We start from the raw sequence: 20,227 nt of genomic DNA, 5'->3' as shown, positions 1-20,227 counted from the left end.
GTGTGTGTGTGTGTATGTATGTATGTATGTATGTATGTATGTATGTGTGTGTGCGCGCGAGAGCGAGCGTGTATATTATATATACATACACACTCATACATATATGTGTATATATATATATATATATATATATATATATATATATATATACACATACATATACATACACACACATACATACACAGACATATACACACATATATACAGTATTTATTAATGATCACACTGCGTGACCCCTCGTTTTATTACATACTATCAGTCAGATACAGAGTAGCACCTTTGCACATTCGTTGAGGTGAGAACCAGGCTGGATACGATGCTGCTTTGTACACAGCCGCTATGCCCAGGAGGTGACCTCCGCTTTGTGGCTTCCATTTATTTTTGTGTCTTTTTGTTTTATGGACACTCGCACGCACTGCATTGATCATTACCTTTGAAGTCAGCATCCTGCTGCCGCTGAAGTACAGTCGGGCATATTCCCGTATATAAGCAGGAGCCTAAAAGCAAAGGAGAGAAATAAAATGTACATTAACATCATGCATAAAACAGAGGGCAAAACACATTTGTTGCAATCCATCTCCATGAATGTGAATATACAATTAGCTTGCATTAGCCAGTCCTATTTGCACATTAATGGAAGGCAAAACAATTGCCGAATTACTACTTAATCTATTACAGTATAGACCATAATATTAACTCTGTAATCATATGTTTGGAGACCATACACAATTCCGCACCATTATGTGGCTAGTCAGTAGTCATACCTACACAACGTGATATATAGCAGCTGGATATTTTGAACACCAGGGGGTTACGCCAACATTTCGGAAGCTTAATTGTCATACAGAACAGTGCGTCTGTAAAAACTGTGCGACAGGGGCTTCTGCAGGACGAGTGAATGAAATAAGCACTTGAGTACAAGCTCGCCTGGCTCCTGTAGATTGTGTTCCCGTAGTTATACCAGCTACAGAAGGGCCAATTAACTCTGGAATTCTGACTGGCAGACAAGTCACTTCCTCATAAACACACACACACACACACACACACACACACACACACACACACACACACACACACACACACACACGCACAGTGGGGCAGATGTATTAAGCCTGGAGCAGTGATAAAGTACCAACCAATCATTACAGGTTTGAAAAAAAAAAAGACATGCAGTGATTTGCTGGTACTTTATCACTTCTCCAGGCTTAATACATCTGCCCCCTTATCACATAACACACTGATTTCAGGTAGATTTGCTGACGCAATAATTAAAACAAAATTAGTGGCACATACACAAAGTGTGCTCCTAATCATTCGCAAGGGGCAATTCAATTGTATTGGGGGTTCCCAAAGTAATGGGCGCCCGTTGGAGCAGTGCAATTGCTGCTCCGATCGAGCGCCCATTACTTCTGACACATCCAAAAGCACTGGGATCAGCCATGCAAAACTAAAATATGGCCCGCAGCATGAAAAGTCCTGTTTGGGCACCCACACAGGATGCTTCTCACATTTCAGCTCGCCATCTCTGGAGGCGGCAGGCTGAAATGTCCAGTCACCCCCTTCATTTACTCCCGTCCTGAACGGACAATTGAATTGCTAATTTGGGCGCCATCTAGTGGCAGCTGAGGAGGTAAAACAATTCCATAGGCCTCCACATAGTCCTATGGTCTATAGGCCAGGCAAAAAGTGCAAACTGCAATACTGCTCTGTGAATGCTGGATGAGAATACACCTTCTAAGCAGACAGACTGAACCAGAAAGGTTGGAATCTTGGCGGTCATTCCAAGTTGATCGCACGCTGACGATTTTCAAAGCGATCAGATTACTACTGCGCATGCACTGCAATGCGCGTCGTACGGGTACAAACAGCATTGTTGCTGTGCAATGCTTTAGCGAAGATTCCATTCGCACGGCCGTTCGCAAGGAGATTGACGGGAAGAAGGCGTTTATGGGTGTCAACTGACCGTTTTCTGGGAGTGGTCGGGAAAACGCAGGCGTGTCCAGGCGTTTGCAGGGCGGGTGTCTAACGTCAATTCCGGGACCGGACAGGCTGAAGTGATCGCAAGGGCTGAGTAAGTTCAGACCTACTCAGAAACTGCAAAAAACTTTTTCGTCCCGCTCGGCTGCACATGCGATTGCACACTTGCAAAGCGAAAATACACTCCCCCGTGAGCGGCGACTATATGTTTGCATGACTGCAAAAAGTAGCTAGCGAGCGATCAACTCGGAAAGAGGGCCCTTATGCGGAGGAACAATCTCTCTAGGCTTGTACCCTGATGAGCTCAGAGCAGGGATCAGGTCAGAGCAATGCACATTCAATGACGGTGCTTGAAAAATAAACATTTTACCTTAAGTGGTGCTAGAAAAAGAAATGGACTGCGTGGTAAGCAGGACTCCATTCATGCAGAATAAACAGCCAATGTTCTCTAGCATTCCGCTCACAATTATTATTATTATAGAAGTTATCGCAGAGCATGTTACCTGGACTACAGAACGCCAAGCAACACACTTGATGAAGCTGTATATGCAACATATATAACATTTGGCCGCTGATTAGTAAAGCAAAGTTTTGGTAGTAATGCTCGAAAGTCTTTATTGTGCTTTTTGGACCTCTACACGTTTTAGGCGTTAAGAATGCGTTTGTGCACGAAACAAAAAATGTTATATAAAAATGGAAAACATTTTGAGCAGATAAAAACACAAAGAACATGACGCTGCATACACGCGGCCCACCTTGAAAAGTTTTTGCGAATGTTTGATCATGAAGGTCACCCCGTTGTTCAGCTTAATGATATGATCTTGCAGGTCATTTGCTGTGAGCTGTAATACAAACCGGAAAATGAGCTGTGAAACGCGTCGGCAGCGATCACTAGAACTGGTCACATTTGTCTCTGTAAAGCATAGAACTGTTTTTTTGTAATGGTTTGTAGAAGTATAAACAGTTTCCGGAATGGTTTCCCTCTCCCAATGACCACCTATTATTTTTAAACTCTAACAATACCTGCTGAATCTGCCACTTTTCCTTATAATCATAGAACTTCACTAAGGGGGAGATTTATCAAATCTTCGAGAGATGAAGTGGAGAAGTTGGCCATAGCAACCAATCAGCTTATACATGCAATTTTATAGACTGTGCTACATGAAGGATAGCTAGAAGCCGATATGTTGGTATGGACAACATTTCCACTTTCTCTCTCTCTCGAAGGATTGCTACCTCTCCCTATACGACTAGGAAGGACCTGAGCTGTGTTAGCGCACGCAGAGTGAAATGAAGCCGTTCAATATTTCCCTGGCCAGTAGGGGGCAAATGGGGTCAAATTACTTCCAGTTTTATAGTACTAAATATTCAGGGGCCAGGAGTTGCTGACCCCTTCCCTATAAGCATTGCAGTGGCTGCCACCCAGCCTGCTCTGTAACTTGCCCATCTCCACCTATAACCCCCTTGCCAGTCCACTGCAGCAACTGTATCATGTAGTAGTCCGGCAAAGAGACAACACCGTGTAGAGCATTTTACTGTATGTATGTAGGAAACGGCTTACTGGGACAGTTATGTGTACAATATTATAGATGTACCAGTCTGACCTGGAAGTATAAAATGCTGGTACAAACTAGTGTCACAGGAGTGTGACATTTCACTGGAAGTACCAGGGGCCGCATAGATGTAATGCGGAACTACGCCAGGGGGTTTCATACGTGGATACATCCCATCAGTCCTGATGGATGGATGATATATTGCTGTACATGGAATAAAGCCTTAAAACATAGACCTTGTCCACTTGTAGTACACATTTAACAAATTGTGTAGACTGCACACATGCAAACATAGGGCCATGGTGCTTCTTACCTCTGGAATTCTCTACCTCTCCCTATCAGACTAACTCCACAAAACTTTACACTGACTCTCAAGGCCCACTACTTCATCAAACCCAGCCATTTCTGCTACATGCTCACTTCTCTCATGCTAACCCTCTGCTACATGCTCCCTTCTACCCCATCTCTCACCCTAACCCTCTGCTACATGCTCCCTTCTACCCCAAGTCTCACCCTAACCCTCTGCTACATGGCTCACTTCCACCCCATCTCTCACCCTAACCCTCTGCTACATGCTCACTTCTACACCATGTCTCACCCTAACCGTCTGCTACATGGCTCACTTCTACCCCATCTATCATCCTAACCGTCTGACACATGCTCACTTCTACACCATGTCTCACCCTAACCCTCTGCTCACTTCTACCCTCTAACACTAACCCTCTGCTACATGGCTCACTTCTGCCCCATCTCTCAACCTACCCCTCTGCTACATGCTCACTTCTACCCCATCTCTCACCCTAACCCTCTGCTACATGCTCACTTCTACCCCATCTCTCATCCTAACCCTCTGCTACATGCTCACTTCTACACCATGTCTCACCCTAGCCGTCTGCTACATGGCTCACTTCTACCCCATCTATCATCCTTACCGTCTGACACATGCTCACTTCTACTCCATGTCTCACCCTAATCCTCTGCTACATGGCTCACTTCTATCCCATCTCCCACCCTAACCCTCTGCTACATGGCTCACTTCTACCCCATCTCCCACCCTAACCCTCTGCTACATGTCTCGCTTCTACCCCATCTCTCATCCTAACCCTCTGCTACATGCTCACTTCTACCCAATGTCTCACCCTAACCCTCTGCTATATGCTCACTTCTACACTATGTCCCATCCTAACCCTCTGCTCACTTCTACCCTCTCACACTGACCCTCTGCTACATGCTCACTTCTGCCCCATCTCTCACCCTAACCCTCTGCTACATGCTCACTTCCACCCCATGTCTCATCCGAACCCTCTGCTACATGCTCACTTCTACACCATGTCTCACCCTAACCGTCTGCTACATGGCTCACTTCTACCCCATCTATCATCCTTACCGTCTGACACATGCTCACTTCTACTCCATGTCTCACCCTAATCCTCTGCTACATGGCTCACTTCTATCCCATCTCCCACCCTAACCCTCTGCTACATGGCTCACTTCTACCCCGTCTCCCACCCTAACCCTCTGCTACATGTCTCGCTTCTACCCCATCTCTCATCCTAACCCTCTGCTACATGCTCACTTCTACCCCATGTCTCACCCTAACCCTCTGCTATATGCTCACTTCTACACTATGTCCCATCCTAACCCTCTGCTCACTTCTACCCTCTCACACTGACCCTCTGCTACATGCTCACTTCTGCCCTATCTCTCACCCCAACCCTCTGCTACATGCTCACTTCCACCCCATGTATCATCCGAACCCTCTGCTACATGCTCACTTCCATCCCATCTCTCATCCTAGCCCTCTGCCACTTGCTCACTTCTACCCCATGTCTCACCCTAACCCTCTGCTACCATGGCTCACTTCTACCCCATCTCTCACCCTAACCCTTTGCTACATGCTCACTTCCACCCCATGTCTCATCCGAACCCTCTGCTACATGCTCACTTCCATCCCATCTCTCATCCTAGCCCTCTGCTACATGCTCACTTCTACCGTATGTCTAATCCTAACCCGCTGCTACATGGCTCACTTCCACCCCATCTCTCACCCTAACCTCTACACGCTCACTTCTACCCCATCTCTCACCCTAACCCTAAGCTACATTGCTCACTTCTACCCATCTCTCACCCTAACCCTAAGCTACATTGCTCACTTCTACCCCATGTCTCACCCTAACCCTCTGCTACATGCTCACTTCTACCCTATGTCTCATCCTAACCCTCTGCTACATGGCTCACTTCTACCCCATCTCTCACCCTAAAGGGCCCCATACACTAGAACGATATTGCCCGATTTCATCCGATTTTGGGTATTCGGGCCGATATATTGGGTGAAATCGGGCATTTTGGAGGAGTTTCTGATCCGATCCGCGTTCCCGTAAGCATCGGATACCCTAGATTGAATGTGCTGCACTAACGATCGTGTCCGACACCGCAGGCATTGGTGGGATCGCACAAGATACATCGATGTATCTTATGCGATCCTGCCGCCCAGGAGGCTGCCATGGTGATCGCCTGCGACATGATTGTCGGACATGTCGCGTTAGTGTATTGGGCCCTTAACCCTCTGCTACATGCTCACTTCCACCGCATGTCCCATCCTAACCCTCTGCTACATGCTCACTTCTACCCCATCTGTTCTCAGACTGCATGTGAATAACAACTTTGCATTAAAATAGGATTTCGGTTACCTACCTGTAAATCCTTTTCTCGTAGTCCGTAGAGGATGCTGGGGTCCACTTTAGTACCATGGGGGTATAGACTGGTCCACCAGGAGCTATTGGCACTTTAAGAGTTTGAGAGTGTGGGCTGGCTCCTCCCTCTATGCCCCTCCTACCAGACTCAGTCTAGAAACTGTGCCCGAGGAGACGGACATCGAGAGAAGGATTTAACACAGATGGTGAGATTCATACCAGCTCACACATACAAGGCACATCAAGCTAACGTAGCTTGAAAACTCAGCAACTGCTGAAACATTACTTACCAAGTAACAATGCAGTACTCAACTAAAACAAAGTTGTACTGAACCAAATAACGATAGCAGGAAAACGAAGCGCTGGGCGGGTGCCCAGCATCCTCTACGGACTACGAGAAAAATAAGATTTTAAACCTACTGGTAAATCTTTTTCTCCTAGTCCATAGAGGATGCTGGGGACTCCGTAAGGACCATGGGTATAGACGGGCTCCGCAGGAGACATGGGCACTCTAAAGACTTTAGATGGGTGTGCACTGGCTCCTCCCTCTATGCCCCTCCTCCAGACCTCAGTTAAAGAACTGTGCCCAGAGGAGACGGACAGTACGAGGAAAGGATTTTTGTTAATCTAAGGGCAAGATGCATACCAGCCCACACCATCCACACCGTACAACATGGAATATACGAACCAGTTAACAGCATGAAACAAAACAGCATCAGCCAGAGACTGATCAAAGCTGTAACATAACCGTTATGTAAGCAATAACTATATACAAGCTTTGGACAATTTAGTCCGCACTGGTACGGGCGCCCAGCATCCTCTACGGACTAGGAGAAAAAGATTTACCGGTAGGTTTAAAATCTTATTTTCTCTTACGTCCTAGAGGATGCTGGGGACTCCGTGAGGACCATGGGGATTATATCAAAGCTCCAGACCGGGCGGGAGAGTGCGGATGACTCTGCAGCATCGATTGAGCAAACATGAGGTCCTCATCAGCCAAGGTATCAAACTTGTAGAATTTAGCAAAAGTGTTTGAACCCGACCAAGTAGCTGCTCGGCAAAGTTGTAATGCCGAGACACCTCGGGCAGCCGCCCAAGAAGAGCCCACCTTCCTAGTGGAATGGGCCTTTACCGAATTTGGTAACAGCAATCCAGCCGTAGAATGAGCCTGCTGAATCGTGTTACAGATCCAGCGGGCAATAGTCTGCTTCGAAGCAGGAGCGCCAACCTTGTTGGCTGCATACAGGACAAACAGTGCCTCTGTTTTCCTACAATATACAAAAAGAATCAAAATATTGCGCTCAGGCGCTCACACTTGAACACTTCCCTTAATAATTATTATGAGATGAGTCTTGAAATTTCTCTCCTTTCAATTGATCATGGAGTGTCCTCGTACATGTAAAAGAAAACAAATATACACCGCGATCCTCGTGTATTATTTCCAAATGATGTGTAGGTCACCCCCCCTTCTTGTGTGATTAGTACAAAGAGGGAAAATTTGTAATGTATTGGGGAGCTCCCCCTTCCAATACACTTACACCATTAAGTAGTATGAAAGCATATCGTGAAACAATAATGTGATGTCATCCTAAGCAGATATCCAATCGTGTCTTGGTTTTGCCGGGGAGACAAACTCCCCTTCCCCACACACTTACACAAATGCAGGAGTCAAAAGCATTCACAGTTACAACTCCCTAAGGAGGGTGCTCCGTCACCAAGTGAAGAAAAAATAAGAATTTACTCACCGGTAATTCTATTTCTCGTAGTCCGTAGTAAATGCTGGGAACTCCGTAAGGACCATGGGGAATAGCGGGCTCCGAAGGAGGCTGGGCACTCTAGAAAGATCTTAGACTACCTGGTGTGCACTGGCTCCTCCCACTATGACCCTCCTCCAAGCCTCAGTTAGGTACTGTGCCCGGACGAGCGTACACAAATAAGGAAGGATTTTGAATCCCGGGTAAGACTCATACCAGCCACACCAATCACACCGTACAACTCGTGATATGAAACACAGTTAACAGTATGAAACAATAGAGCCTCTCAACAGATGGCTCAACAATAACCCGATTTAGTTAACAATAACTATGTACAAGTATTGCAGATAAACCGCACTTGGGATGGGCGCCCAGCATCCACTACGGACTACGAGAAATAGAATTACCGGTGAGTAAATTCTTATTTTCTCTAACGTCCTAGTGGATGCTGGGAACTTCGTAAGGACCATGGGGATTATACCAAAGCTCCCAAACGGGCGGGAGAGTGCGGATGACTCTGCAGCACTGAATGAGAGAACTCCAGGTCCTCCTCAGCCAGGGTATCAAATTTGTAGAATTTTGCAAACGTGTTTGCCCCTGACCAAGTAGCTGCTCGGCAAAGTTGTAAAGCCGAGACCCCTCGGGCAGCCGCCCAAGATGAGCCCACCTTCCTTGTGGAATGGGCATTGACAGATTTTGGCTGTGGCAGGCCTGCCACAGTATGTGCAAGCTGAATTGTACTACAAATCCAACGAGCAATAGTCTGCTTAGAAGCAGGAGCACCCAGCTTATTAGGTGCATATAGGATAAACAGCGAGTCAGATTTTCTGACTCTAGCCGTTCTGGAAACATATATTTTCAGTGCCCTGACAACGTCTAGCAACTTGGAGTCCTCCAAGTCCCTAGTAGCCTAGGCACCACAATAGGCTGGTTCAGGTGAAACGCTGACACCACCTTTGGGAGAAACTGGGGACGAGTCCTCAATTCTGCCCTATCCATATGGAAAATCAAATAAGGGCTTTTACAAGACAAAGCCGCCAACTTTGATACTCGCCTGGCAGAAGCCAAGGCCAATAACATAACCACCTTCCACGTGAGATATTTCAGATCCACGGTTTTTAGTGGTTCAAACCAATGTGATTTTAAGAAACTCAACACCACGTTGAGATCCCAAGGTGCCACAGGAGGCACAAACGGGGGCCGACTCTGCAGCACTCCTTTTATAAATGTCTGAACTTCAGGTACTGAAGCTAGTTCTTTTTGAAAGAAAATCGACAGAGCCGAGATCTGTACCTTAATGGAACCCAATTTAAGGCCCATAGTCACTCCTGCTTGCAGGAAATGCAGAAATCGACCTAGTTGAAATTCCTCTGTTGGGGCCCTTTCGGCCTCACACCATGCAACATATTTTCGCCATATGCGGTGATAATGAGTTGCTGTAACCTCTTTCCTGGCTTTAGTAAGCGTAAAAATGACTTCCTCCGGAATGCCCTTTTCCTTCAGGATCCGGCGCTCAACCGCCATGCCGACAAACGCAGCCGCGGTAAGTCTTGGAACAGACAGGGCCCCTGCTGCCGCAGGTCCTGTCTGAGTGGCAGAGGCCATGGGTCCTCTGATATAAATTCTTGAAGTTCTGGGTACCAAGCTCTTCTTGGCCATCCACGAGTATCGTTCTTACTCCTCGCCTTCTTATTATTCTCAGTACCTTTGGTATGAGAGGCAGAGGGGAGAACACATAAACCGACTGGTACACCCACGGTGTTACCAGAGCGTCCATAGCTATCGCCTGAGGGTCCCTTGACCCGGTGCAATATCTTTTATAGCTTTTTGTTGAGGCGGGACGCCATCATGTCCACCTGTGGCCTTTCCCAATGGTGTACAATCCTATTGGAAGACTTCTGGAGGAAGTCCCCATTCTCCCGGGTGGAGGTCGTGTCTGTTGAGAAGATCTGCTTCCCAGTTGTCCACTCCGGGAATGAACACTGCTGACAGTGCTAACACATGATTTTCCGCCTATCGGAGAATCCTTGTGGCTTCTGCCATCGCCATCCTGCTTCTTGTGCCGCCCTGTTGGTTTACATGGGCGACTGCCGTGATGTTGTCTGATTAGATCAGTACCGGCTGTTTTTGAAGCAGAGGCCTTGCCGGCCTCAGGGCATTGTAAATGGCCCTCAGGTCCAGAATATTTATGTGTAGGGAAATAACCTGACTTGACCAAAGTCCCTGGAAATTTCTTCCCTGTGTGACTGCCTCCCAGCCTCAAAGGCTGGAATCCATGGTCACTAGGACCTAGTCCTGTATGCCGAAACTGCGGCCCTCTTGAAGATGGGCACTCTGCAGCCACCACAGTAGAGATACCCTGGTCCTTGGAGACAGGGTTATCAGCCTATGCATCGGAAGATGCGATCCGGACCACTTGTCCAACAGGTCCCTCTGAAAAGTTCTTGTATGGAACCTGCCTAATGGGATTGCTTCGTAGGAAGCTACCATTTTTCCCAGGACTCGCGTGCAATGATGCACTGCTACCTATTTTGGCTTCAGGAGGTCTCTGACTAGAGATGACAACTCCTTGGCTTTCTCCTCCGGGAGAAACACTATTTCTGGTTTATGTCCAGAACCATCCCCAGGAACAGTAGACGTGTCATAGGAACCAGCTGTGACTTTGGACTGTTTAGAATCCAACCATGCTGTTGTAGCACTTTCCAAAATAGTGCTACCCCGACTACCAACTGCTCCTTGGACCTTGCCCTTATAACGAGATTGTCCAAGTACGGGATAATTACAACTCCCTTTTTTTGAAGGAGTATCAACATCTCGGCCATTACCTTGATAAAACACCCTCGGTGCCATGTACAGTCCAAACGGCAGTGTCTGGACTTGGTAATGGTAATCCTGTACCACAAATCTGAGGTACTCCTGGCGAGGATGGTAAATGGGGACATGCAGGTAAGCATCCTTGATGTCCCAGGATACCATGTAATCCCCCTCGTCCAGGCTTGGAATAACCGCCCTGAGCGATTCCATCTTGAACTTGAATTTTTGTGTTCAAGGATTTTAAATATAAAATGGGTCACACCGAACCATGCGGTTTCGGTACCCCAACCCGTGTGGAATAGTAACCCCGTCCTTGTTGAAGTAGGGGCACCTTGAGTATTACCTGCTGGGAATACCGCTTATTAATTGCCTCTAGCACAGCCTCCCTGCCTGAGGGAGATGTCAGCAAGGCATATTTTAGGAAACGGCTGGGGGGAGACATCTCGAATTCCAGCTTGTACCCCTGAAATACTACTTGAAAGAAACAGGGATCCACCTGTGAGCGAGCCCACTAATTGCTGAAATTTTTTAGACGGCCCCCCACCGTACCTGGCTACACCTGTGGAGCATCCGCATCATGGTGTGGCCTCACAGGAGGCGGGGGAAGAATCTTGATTCTGGGAACAGGCTGACTGGTGCAGCTTTTTTCCCCTTGTCTCTGTACAGAAAGGAAGCGCCATTTGACCCGCTTGCTTTTCTGAAGCCGAAAGGACTGTACCTTTGTCTGTGAGGAAACCTGAGGTAAAATTATTTCTTCCCAGCAGTTGCTGTGGATACGAGGTCCCAGAGACCATCCCCAAATAATTCCTCACCCTTATAAGGCTCTCTATGCGCTTTTTAAGTCAGCATCACCTGTCCAGTGACAGGTCTCTAATACCCTCCTGACAGAATGGACATTACATTTATTTTGGATGCCAGCCGGCAAAATATCCCTCTGTGCATCCCCCATATATAAGACGACGTCTTTAATATGCTTTTATGTTTGCCAACTAGTATCCCTGTTTGACAGGGTCACCGACCACGCTGCAGCAGCACTATCTGCAGGTCTCAGTCTAGTACCTGAGTGTGTAAATACAGACTTCAGGATAGCCTCCTGTTTTTTATCAACAGGCACCTATTAAAGTGGCCGTATCCTAAGACGGCAGTGCCACCTTTTTTGACAAACGTGTGAGCGCCTTATCCACCCTAGGGGATATCTCCCAACGTAACTTATCCACTTGGCGGGAAAGGGTACGCCATCAGTAACTTTTTATAAATTACCAGTTTCTTATCGGGGGAACCCACGCTTTCACACACTTCATTTATTCATCTGATGGGGGAACAAAACACTGCCTGTTTTTTCTCCCCAAACCTAAAACCCATTTTTAGAGGTGCTTGGGTTAAAGTCAGAAATGTATAACACATTTTTTATTGCCGGGATCACGTCACGGATGTTCCTAGTGGATTGTGTATATGTCTCCACCTTGTCGACACTGGAGTCAGACTCCGTGTCGACATCTGTGCCTGCCATCTGAGAGAGCGGGCGTTTTTGAGCCCCTGATGGCCTTTGAGACGCCTGGGCAGGCGCGGGCTGCGAAGCCGGCTGTCCCACAGCTGTTACGTCATCCACCCTTTTATGTAAGGAATTGACACTGTCGGTTAATACCTTTCACCTATCCATCCACTCTGGTGTCGGCCCCACAGGGGGCGACATCACATATATCGGCCTCTGTTCTGTCACCATATAAGCCTCCTCATTCAACACGTCGACACAGCCGTACCGACACACCGCAGACACACAGGGAATGCTCTAAACGAGGACAGGACCCACAAAAGCCCTTTGGGGGGACAGAGTAAGAGTATGCCAGCACACACCAGAGCGCTATATATATACAGGGACTAACTGAGTTATGTCCCTAATAGCTGCTTTTTATATAATATACTGTATACAGTGCCAATTTTAATGCCCCCCCTCTCTTTTCCCTCTTACTGTACTGTAGTAATTGCAGGGAAGAGCCAGGGAGCTTCCTTCCAGCCGAGCTGTGAGGGAAAAATGGCGCCAGTGTGCTGAGGAGATAGGCTCCGCCCCTTTTTCGCGGCCTATTCTCCCGTTTTTTATGGAATTCTGGCAGGGGTATTTACCTCATATATAGCCCCTGGGGCCATATATTGAGGTATTTTAGCCAGCCAAGGTGTTTTTATTGCTGCCTCAGGGCGCCCCCCCCAGCGCCCTGCACCCTCAGTGACCGGAGTGTGAAGTGTGTGAGAGGAGCAATGGCGCACAGCTGCAGTGCTGTGCGCTACCTTGGTGAAGACAGAGTCTTCATGCCGCCGATTTTCCGGACCATCTTCTTGCTTCTGGCTCTGTAAGGGGGACGGCGGCGCGGCTCCGGGACCGAACATCAAGGCTGGGCCTGCGGTCGATCCCTCTGGAGCTAATGGTGTCCAGTAGCCTAAGAAGCCCAATCCGGCTGCAAGCAGGCGAGTTCGCTTCTTCTCCCCTTAGTCCCTCGCTGCAGTGAGCCTGTTGCCAGCAGGTCTCACTGAAAATAACAAATTCTAAGACTATAACTTTCTAAGAGCTCAGGAGAGCCCCTAGTGTGCATCCAACCTCGGCCGGGCACGAAATCTAACTGAGGCTTGGAGGAGGGTCATAGTGGGAGGAGCCAGTGCACACCAGGTAGTCTAAGATCTTTCTAGAGTGCCCAGCCTCCTTCGGAGCCCGCTATTCCCCATGGTCCTTACGGAGTTCCCAGCATCCACTAGGACGTTAGAGAAAATAAGAATTTACTTACCGATAATTCTATTTCTCGTAGTCCGTAGTGGATGCTGGGACTCCGTAAGGACCATGGGGAATAGCGGCTCCGCAGGAGACAGGGCACAAAAATAAAGCTTTAGGATCAGGTGGTGTGCACTGGCTCCTCCCCCTATGACCCTCCTCCAAGCCTCAGTTAGGATACTGTGCCCGGACGAGCGTACATAATAAGGAAGGATTTTGAATCCCGGGTAAGACTCATACCAGCCACACCAATCATCACACCATACAACTTGTGATCTGAACCCAGTTAACAGTATGCTAAAACGTAGGAGCCTCTGAAAGATGGCTCACAACTATAAACAACCCAATGTTATTGTAACAATAACTATATACAAGTATTGCAGACAATCCACACTTGGGATGGGCGCCCAGCATCCACTACGGACTACGAGAAATAGAATTATCGGTAAGTAAATTCTTATTTTCTCTGACGTCCTAAGTGGATGCTGGGACTCCGTAAGGACCATGGGGATTATACCAAAGCTCCCAAACGGGCGGGAGAGTGCGGATGACTCTGCAGCACCGAATGAGAGAACTCCAGGTCCTCCTCAGCCAGGGTATCAAATTTTTAGAATTTAGCAAACGTGTTTGCCCCTGACCAAGTAGCTGCTCGGCAAAGTTGTAAAGCCGAGACCCCTCGGGCAGCCGCCCAAGATGAGCCCACTTTCCTTGTGGAATGGGCTTTAACAGATTTTGGCTGTGGCAGGCCTGCCACAGAGTGTGCAAGCTGAATTGTACTACAAATCCAACGAGCAATCGTCTGCTTAGAAGCAGGAGCACCCAGCTTGTTGGGTGCATACAGGATGAACAGCGAGTCAGATTTTCTGACTCCAGCCGTCCTGGAAACATATTTTCCGGCCTTGACAACGTCTAGCAACTTGGAGTCCTCCAAGTCCCTAGTAGCCGCAGGCACCACAATAGGTTGGTTCAGGTGGACGCTGAAAACCACCTTAGGGAGAAACTGAGGACGAGTCCTCAATTCCGCCCTGTCCGAATGGAAAATCAGATAAGGGCTTTTACAGGATAAAGCCGCCAATTCTGACACGCGCCTGGCCCAGGCCAGAGCCAACAGCATGACCACTTTTCCTGTGAGATATTTTAACTCCATAGATTTAAGTGGGTCAAACCAATGTGACTTTTGGGACCCAAAAACTACATTGAGATCCCAAGGTGCCACTGAAGGCACCAAAGGAGACTGTATATGCAGTACCCCTTTTACAAACGTCTGAACTTCAGGGACTGAAGCTAGTTCTTTTTGGAAGAAAATTGACAGAGCCGAAATTTGAACCTTAATGGACCCCAATTTCAGGCCCATAGACACTCCTGTTTGCAGGAAATGTAGGAATCGTCGAATTTCCTCCGTCGGGCCTTACTGGCCTCGCACCACGCAACATATTTTCGCCAAATGCGGTGATAATGTTTTGCGGTTACATCCTTCCTGGCTTTGATCAGGATAGGGATGACTTCATCCGGAATGCCTTTTTCCTTCAGGATCCGGCATTCAACCGACATGCCGTCAAACGCAGCCGCGGTAAGTCTTGGAACAGACAGGGTCCTTGCTGGAGCAGGTCCCTTCTTAGAGGTAGAGGCTACAGATCCTCCGTGAGCATCTCTTGAAGTTCCGGTTACCAAGTCCTTATTGGCCAATCCGGAGCCACGAATATAGTGCTTACTCCTCTCCATCTTATCAATCTCAGTACCTTGGGTATGAGAGGCAGAGGAGGGAACCCATACACTGATTGGTACACCCACGGTGTTACCAGAGCCTTTACAGCTATTGACTGAGGGTCCCTTGACCTGGCGCAATACCTGTCGAGTTTTTCCCAACGGTTTATAATCATGTGGAGGACTTCTGGGTGAAGTTCCCACTCTCCCGGGTGGAGGTCGTGCTGAGGAAATCTGCTTCCCAGTTGTCCACTCCCGGAATGAATACTGCTGACAGTGCTATCACATGGTTTTCCGCCCAGCGAAGAATCCTTGCAGCTTCTGCCATTGCCCTCCTGCTTCTTGTGGCACCCTGTCTGTTTACGTGGGTGACTGCCGTAATGTTGTCCGACTGGATCAACACCGGCTGACCTTGAAGCAGAGGTCTTGCTAAGCTTAGAGCATTGTAAATGGCCCTTAGCTTCAGATATTTATGTGAAGTGATGTCTCCATGCTTGACCAGAAGCCCTGGATATTCCTTCCCTGTGTGACTGCTCCCCAGCCTCGCAGGCTGGCATCCGTGGTCACCAGGACCCAGTCCTGAATGCCGAATCTGCGGCCCTCTAGAAGATGAGCACTCTGCAACCACCACAGGAGGGATACCCCTGTCCTTGGTGACCGGGTTATCCGCTGATGCATCTGAAGATGCGACCCGGACCATTTTTCCAGTAGGTCCCACTGGAAAGTCCTTGCGTGGAATCTGCCAAATGGGATTGCTTCGTAGGAAGCCACCATTTTTACACAGAACCCTTGTGCATATTGATGCACTGAGACTTGGCTCGGTTTTAGGAGGTTCCTGACTAGCTCGGATAACTCCCTGGCTTTCTCCTCCGGGAGAAACACCTTCTTTCTGGACTGTGTCCAGGATCATCCCTAGGAACAGAAGACAAGTCGTCGGAACCAGCTGCGATTTTGGAATATTGAGAATCCAATCGTGCTGCCGCAACACTACCTGAGATAGTGCTACACTGACCTCCAACTGTTCCCTGGATCTTACCCTTATCAGGGAATCGTCCAAGTAAAGAATAACTAAAATTCCCTTCCTTCGAAGGAATATCATAATTTCGGTCCTTACTTTAGTAAAGACACGGGGTGCCGTGGACCATCCCTACGGCAGCGTCTGAACTGATAGTGACAGTTCTGTACCATAACCTGAGGTACCCTTGGTGAGAAGGGTAAATTTTTTGACATGAAGGTAAGCATCCTTGATGTCCCGAGACATCATGTAGTCTCCTTCTTCCAGGTTCGCAATCACTGCTCTGAGTGACTCAATCTTGAATTTGAACCTCTGTATTCAAAGATTTTAGATTTAGAATCGGTCTCACCGAGCCGTCTGGCTTCGGTACCACAATAGTGTGGAATAATACCCCGTTTCCTTTTGCAGGAGGGGTACCTTGATTATCACCTGCTGGGAATACAGCTTGTGAATGGCTTCCAAAACTGCCTCCCTGTCAGAGGGAGACGTCGGTAAACCCGACTTTTGGAAACGGCGAGGGGGAGACGTCTCGAATTCCAATTTGTACCCCTGAAATATTACCTGAAGGATCCAGGGGTCTACTTGCGAGTGAGCCCACTGCGCACTGAAATTCATTGAGAACGGGCCCCCACCGTGCCTGAGCTTGTAAAGCCCTAGCATCATACTGAGGGCTTGGCAGAGGCGGGAAAGGGTTTCTGTTCCTGGGAACTGGCTCATCTCTGTAGCCTTTTTCCTCTCCCTCTGTCACGAGCAGAAAAGAGGAAGCTTTTGTCCGCTTGCCAACAAAGGACTGCGCCTGATAATACTGCGTCTTATTTTGAGAGGCGACCTGGGGTACAAACGTGGATATCCCAGCTGTTGCCGTGGCCACCAGGTCTGAAAGACCGACCCCAAATGCCTTTTTTAAGGCAATACTTCCAAATGCCGTTTGGAATCCGCCTCACCTGACCACTTTACTGGTAGAATTGGACAACGAACTTATACTTGATGCCAGTCGGCAATATTCCGCTGTGCATCTCGCATATATTTTAAATGCTCTATAGGCAATAATATACTGTCCTTATCTAGGATATCAATATTTCCAGTCAGGAAATCCGACCACGCCAACCCAGCACTGCACATCCAGGCTGAGGCGATTGCTGGTCGCAGTATAACACCAGTATGTGTGTAAATACATTTTAGGATACCCTCCTGCTTTCTATCAGCAGGATCCTTAAGGGCGGCCATCTCAGGAGAGGGTAGAGCCCTTGTTCTTACAAGCGTGTGAGCGCCTTATCCCCCCTAGGGGGTGTTTCCCAACGCACCCTAACCTCTGGCGGGAAAAGGTATACTGCCAATAACTTTTTAGAAATTATCAATTGTTATCGGGGGGAAACCCACGCATCATCTCATTTTATTTCTCAGATTCAGGAAAACTACAGGTAGTTTTTCCTCACCAAACATAATACCCCTTTTTGGTGGTACTCATATTATCAGAAATGTGTAAACATTTTCCCTTGCCTCAATCATGTAACGTGTGGCCCTATTGGAAATCACGGTTGTCTCTTCACCGTCGACACAGGAGTCAGTATCCGTGTCGGCGTCTGTATCTGCCATCTGAGGTAACGGGCGCTTTAGAGCCCCTGACGGCCTATGAGACGTTTGGACAGGCACAAGCTGAGTAGCCGGCTGTCTCATGTCAACCACTGTCTTTATACAGAGCTGACACTGTCACGTAATTTTCAACAGTACATCCACTCAGGTGTCGACCCCCTAGGGGGTGACATCACTATTACAGACAATCTGCTCCGTCTCCACATCATTTTTCTCCTCATACATGTCGACACAAACGTACCGACACAGCACACACACAGGGAATGCTCTGATAGAGGACAGGACCCCACTAGCCCTTTGGGAAGACAGAGGGAGAGTTTGCCAGCACACACCAAAGCGCTATAAACTGTATAGGGACAACCTTATAATAAGTGTCTATCCCTTATAGCTGCTTATATATATATTTTTAGCCAAATAAGTGCCCCCCCTCTCTGTTGTACCCTGTTTCTGTAGTGCAGTGCAGGGGAGAGTCTGGGAGCCTTCCTACCAGCGGAGCTGTGTGGGAAAATGGCGCCGTGTGCTGAGGAGATAGGCCCCGCCTCCTTCTCGGCGGGCTCTTTTCACGCTTTTATCTGGAAAACTGGCAGGGGTTAAATACATCCATATAGCCCAGGGGCTATATGTGGTGTATTTTTTGCCATAGGAGGTATTTACATTGCTGCCCAGGGCGCCCCCCCCCCCCAGCGCCCTGCACCCTCAGTGACCGCAGTGTGAAGTGTGCTGGGAGCAATGGCGCACAGCTGCAGTGCTGTGCGCTACCTTAATGAAGACAGGAACGTCTTCTGCCGCCGATTTCTGGACCTCTTCACTCTTCAGCATCTGTAAGGGGGCCGGCGGCGCGGCTCCGGGACCCATCCAGGCTGTACCTGTGATCGTCCCTCTGGAGCTAATGTCCAGTAGCCAAGAAGCCCAATCCACTCTGCACGCAGGTGAGTTCGCTTCTTCTCCCCTTAGTCCCTCGATGCAGTGAGCCTGTTGCCAGCAGGTCTCACTGAAAATAAAAAACCTATTTAAACTTTACTTCTAAGCAGCTCAGGAGAGCCACCTAGCCTGCACCCTTCTCGTTCGGGCACAAAAATCTAACTGAGGCTTGGAGGAGGGTCATAGGGGGAGGAGCCAGTGCACACCACCTGATCCTAAAGCTTTATTTTTGTGCCCTGTCTCCTGCGGAGCCGCTATTCCCCATGGTCCTTACGGAGTCCCAGCATCCACTTAGGACGTCAGAGAAATGCCGGGGTTGCCCCCTATATAAGGCACTCACAATCAGTTTGATGTATCACGAGCATGTAGGGTAAATCTTTCTTGTTCACTCTTAGTCTCCAACCTTGCACTTTTTCTCCCAAAATGAGAACCAAAAAAAGGAGGTTTGGAGTAAGACGACTTATTTATTAAAACAATCAGACTAGAATAAAAACAATGGTGATCATACCCTGGAGGGTCGGAAGAGAAAGAAATGGTGTGCAGAAAAAACGGGGCCCCGTTAGTCTGATCTCCTCCTAGTCTCCCACGGGTAGGTTCATCAACTGTAGGTCTCTCCACCAAGGTGGAGAGACCTACAGTTGATGAACCTACCCGTGGGAGACTAGGAGGAGATCAGACTAACGGGGCCCCGTTTTTTCTGCACACCATTTCTTTCTCTTCCGACCCTCCAGGGTATGATCACCATTGTTTTTATTCTAGTCTGATTGTTTTAATAAATAAGTCGTCTTACTCCAAACCTCCTTTTTTTGGTTCTCATTTTGGGAGAAAAAGTGCAAGGTTGGAGACTAAGAGTGAACAAGAAAGATTTACCCTACATGCTCGTGATACATCAAACTGATTGTGAGTGCCTTATATAGGGGGCAACCCCGGCATTTTTCTTCACTTGGTGACGGAGCACCCTCCTTAGGGAGTTGTAACTGTGAATGCTTTTGACTCCTGCATTTGTGTAAGTGTGTGGGGAAGGGGAGTTTGTCTCCCCGGCAAAACCAAGACACGATTGGATATCTGCTTAGGATGACATCACATTATTGTTTCACGATATGCTTTCATACTACTTAATGGTGTAAGTGTATTGGAAGGGGGAGCTCCCCAATACATTACAAATTTTCCCTCTTTGTACTAATCACACAAGAAGGGGGGGTGACCTACACATCATTTGGAAATAATACACGAGGATCGCGGTGTATATTTGTTTTCTTTTACATGTACGAGGACACTCCATGATCAATTGAAAGGAGAGAAATTTCAAGACACATCTCATAATAATTATTAAGGGAAGTGTTCAAGTGTGAGCGCCTGAGCGCAATATTTTGATTCTTTTTGTATATTGTCTGTTTTGTGGAATAGTGTGTGGTTCCTTTTCAAAATATTTCTCAGGTTGCTCC

At 48.0% G+C, this 20,227-nt stretch overlaps 1 protein-coding gene across 3 annotated transcripts in view; it reads right to left on the bottom strand.

Moving 5' to 3' along the window:
- The window catches only part of ARHGAP19 (Rho GTPase activating protein 19), a 245,174-nt gene that overhangs the window by 32,405 nt on the left and 192,542 nt on the right, over window positions 1-20,227 (bottom strand). For 2 of the 3 annotated variants that reach the window (XM_063962351.1, XM_063962352.1), the window contains exons 6-7: window positions 2,733-2,819; window positions 432-497 (exon numbers count right to left, since the gene is read on the bottom strand). In XM_063962351.1, coding sequence (XP_063818421.1) covers window positions 432-497; window positions 2,733-2,819 — 153 coding nt within the window. The remainder of the gene's footprint in view (window positions 1-431; window positions 498-2,732; window positions 2,820-20,227) is intronic. The other variant, XM_063962353.1, reaches the window with a different exon arrangement.

Source organism: Pseudophryne corroboree, chromosome 3 (genome assembly GCF_028390025.1).
Source record: "Pseudophryne corroboree isolate aPseCor3 chromosome 3, aPseCor3.hap2, whole genome shotgun sequence".
In the NCBI taxonomy this organism is placed as follows: domain Eukaryota; kingdom Metazoa; phylum Chordata; class Amphibia; order Anura; family Myobatrachidae; genus Pseudophryne; species Pseudophryne corroboree.
This window is presented reverse-complemented; position numbering and strand designations above follow the sequence as displayed.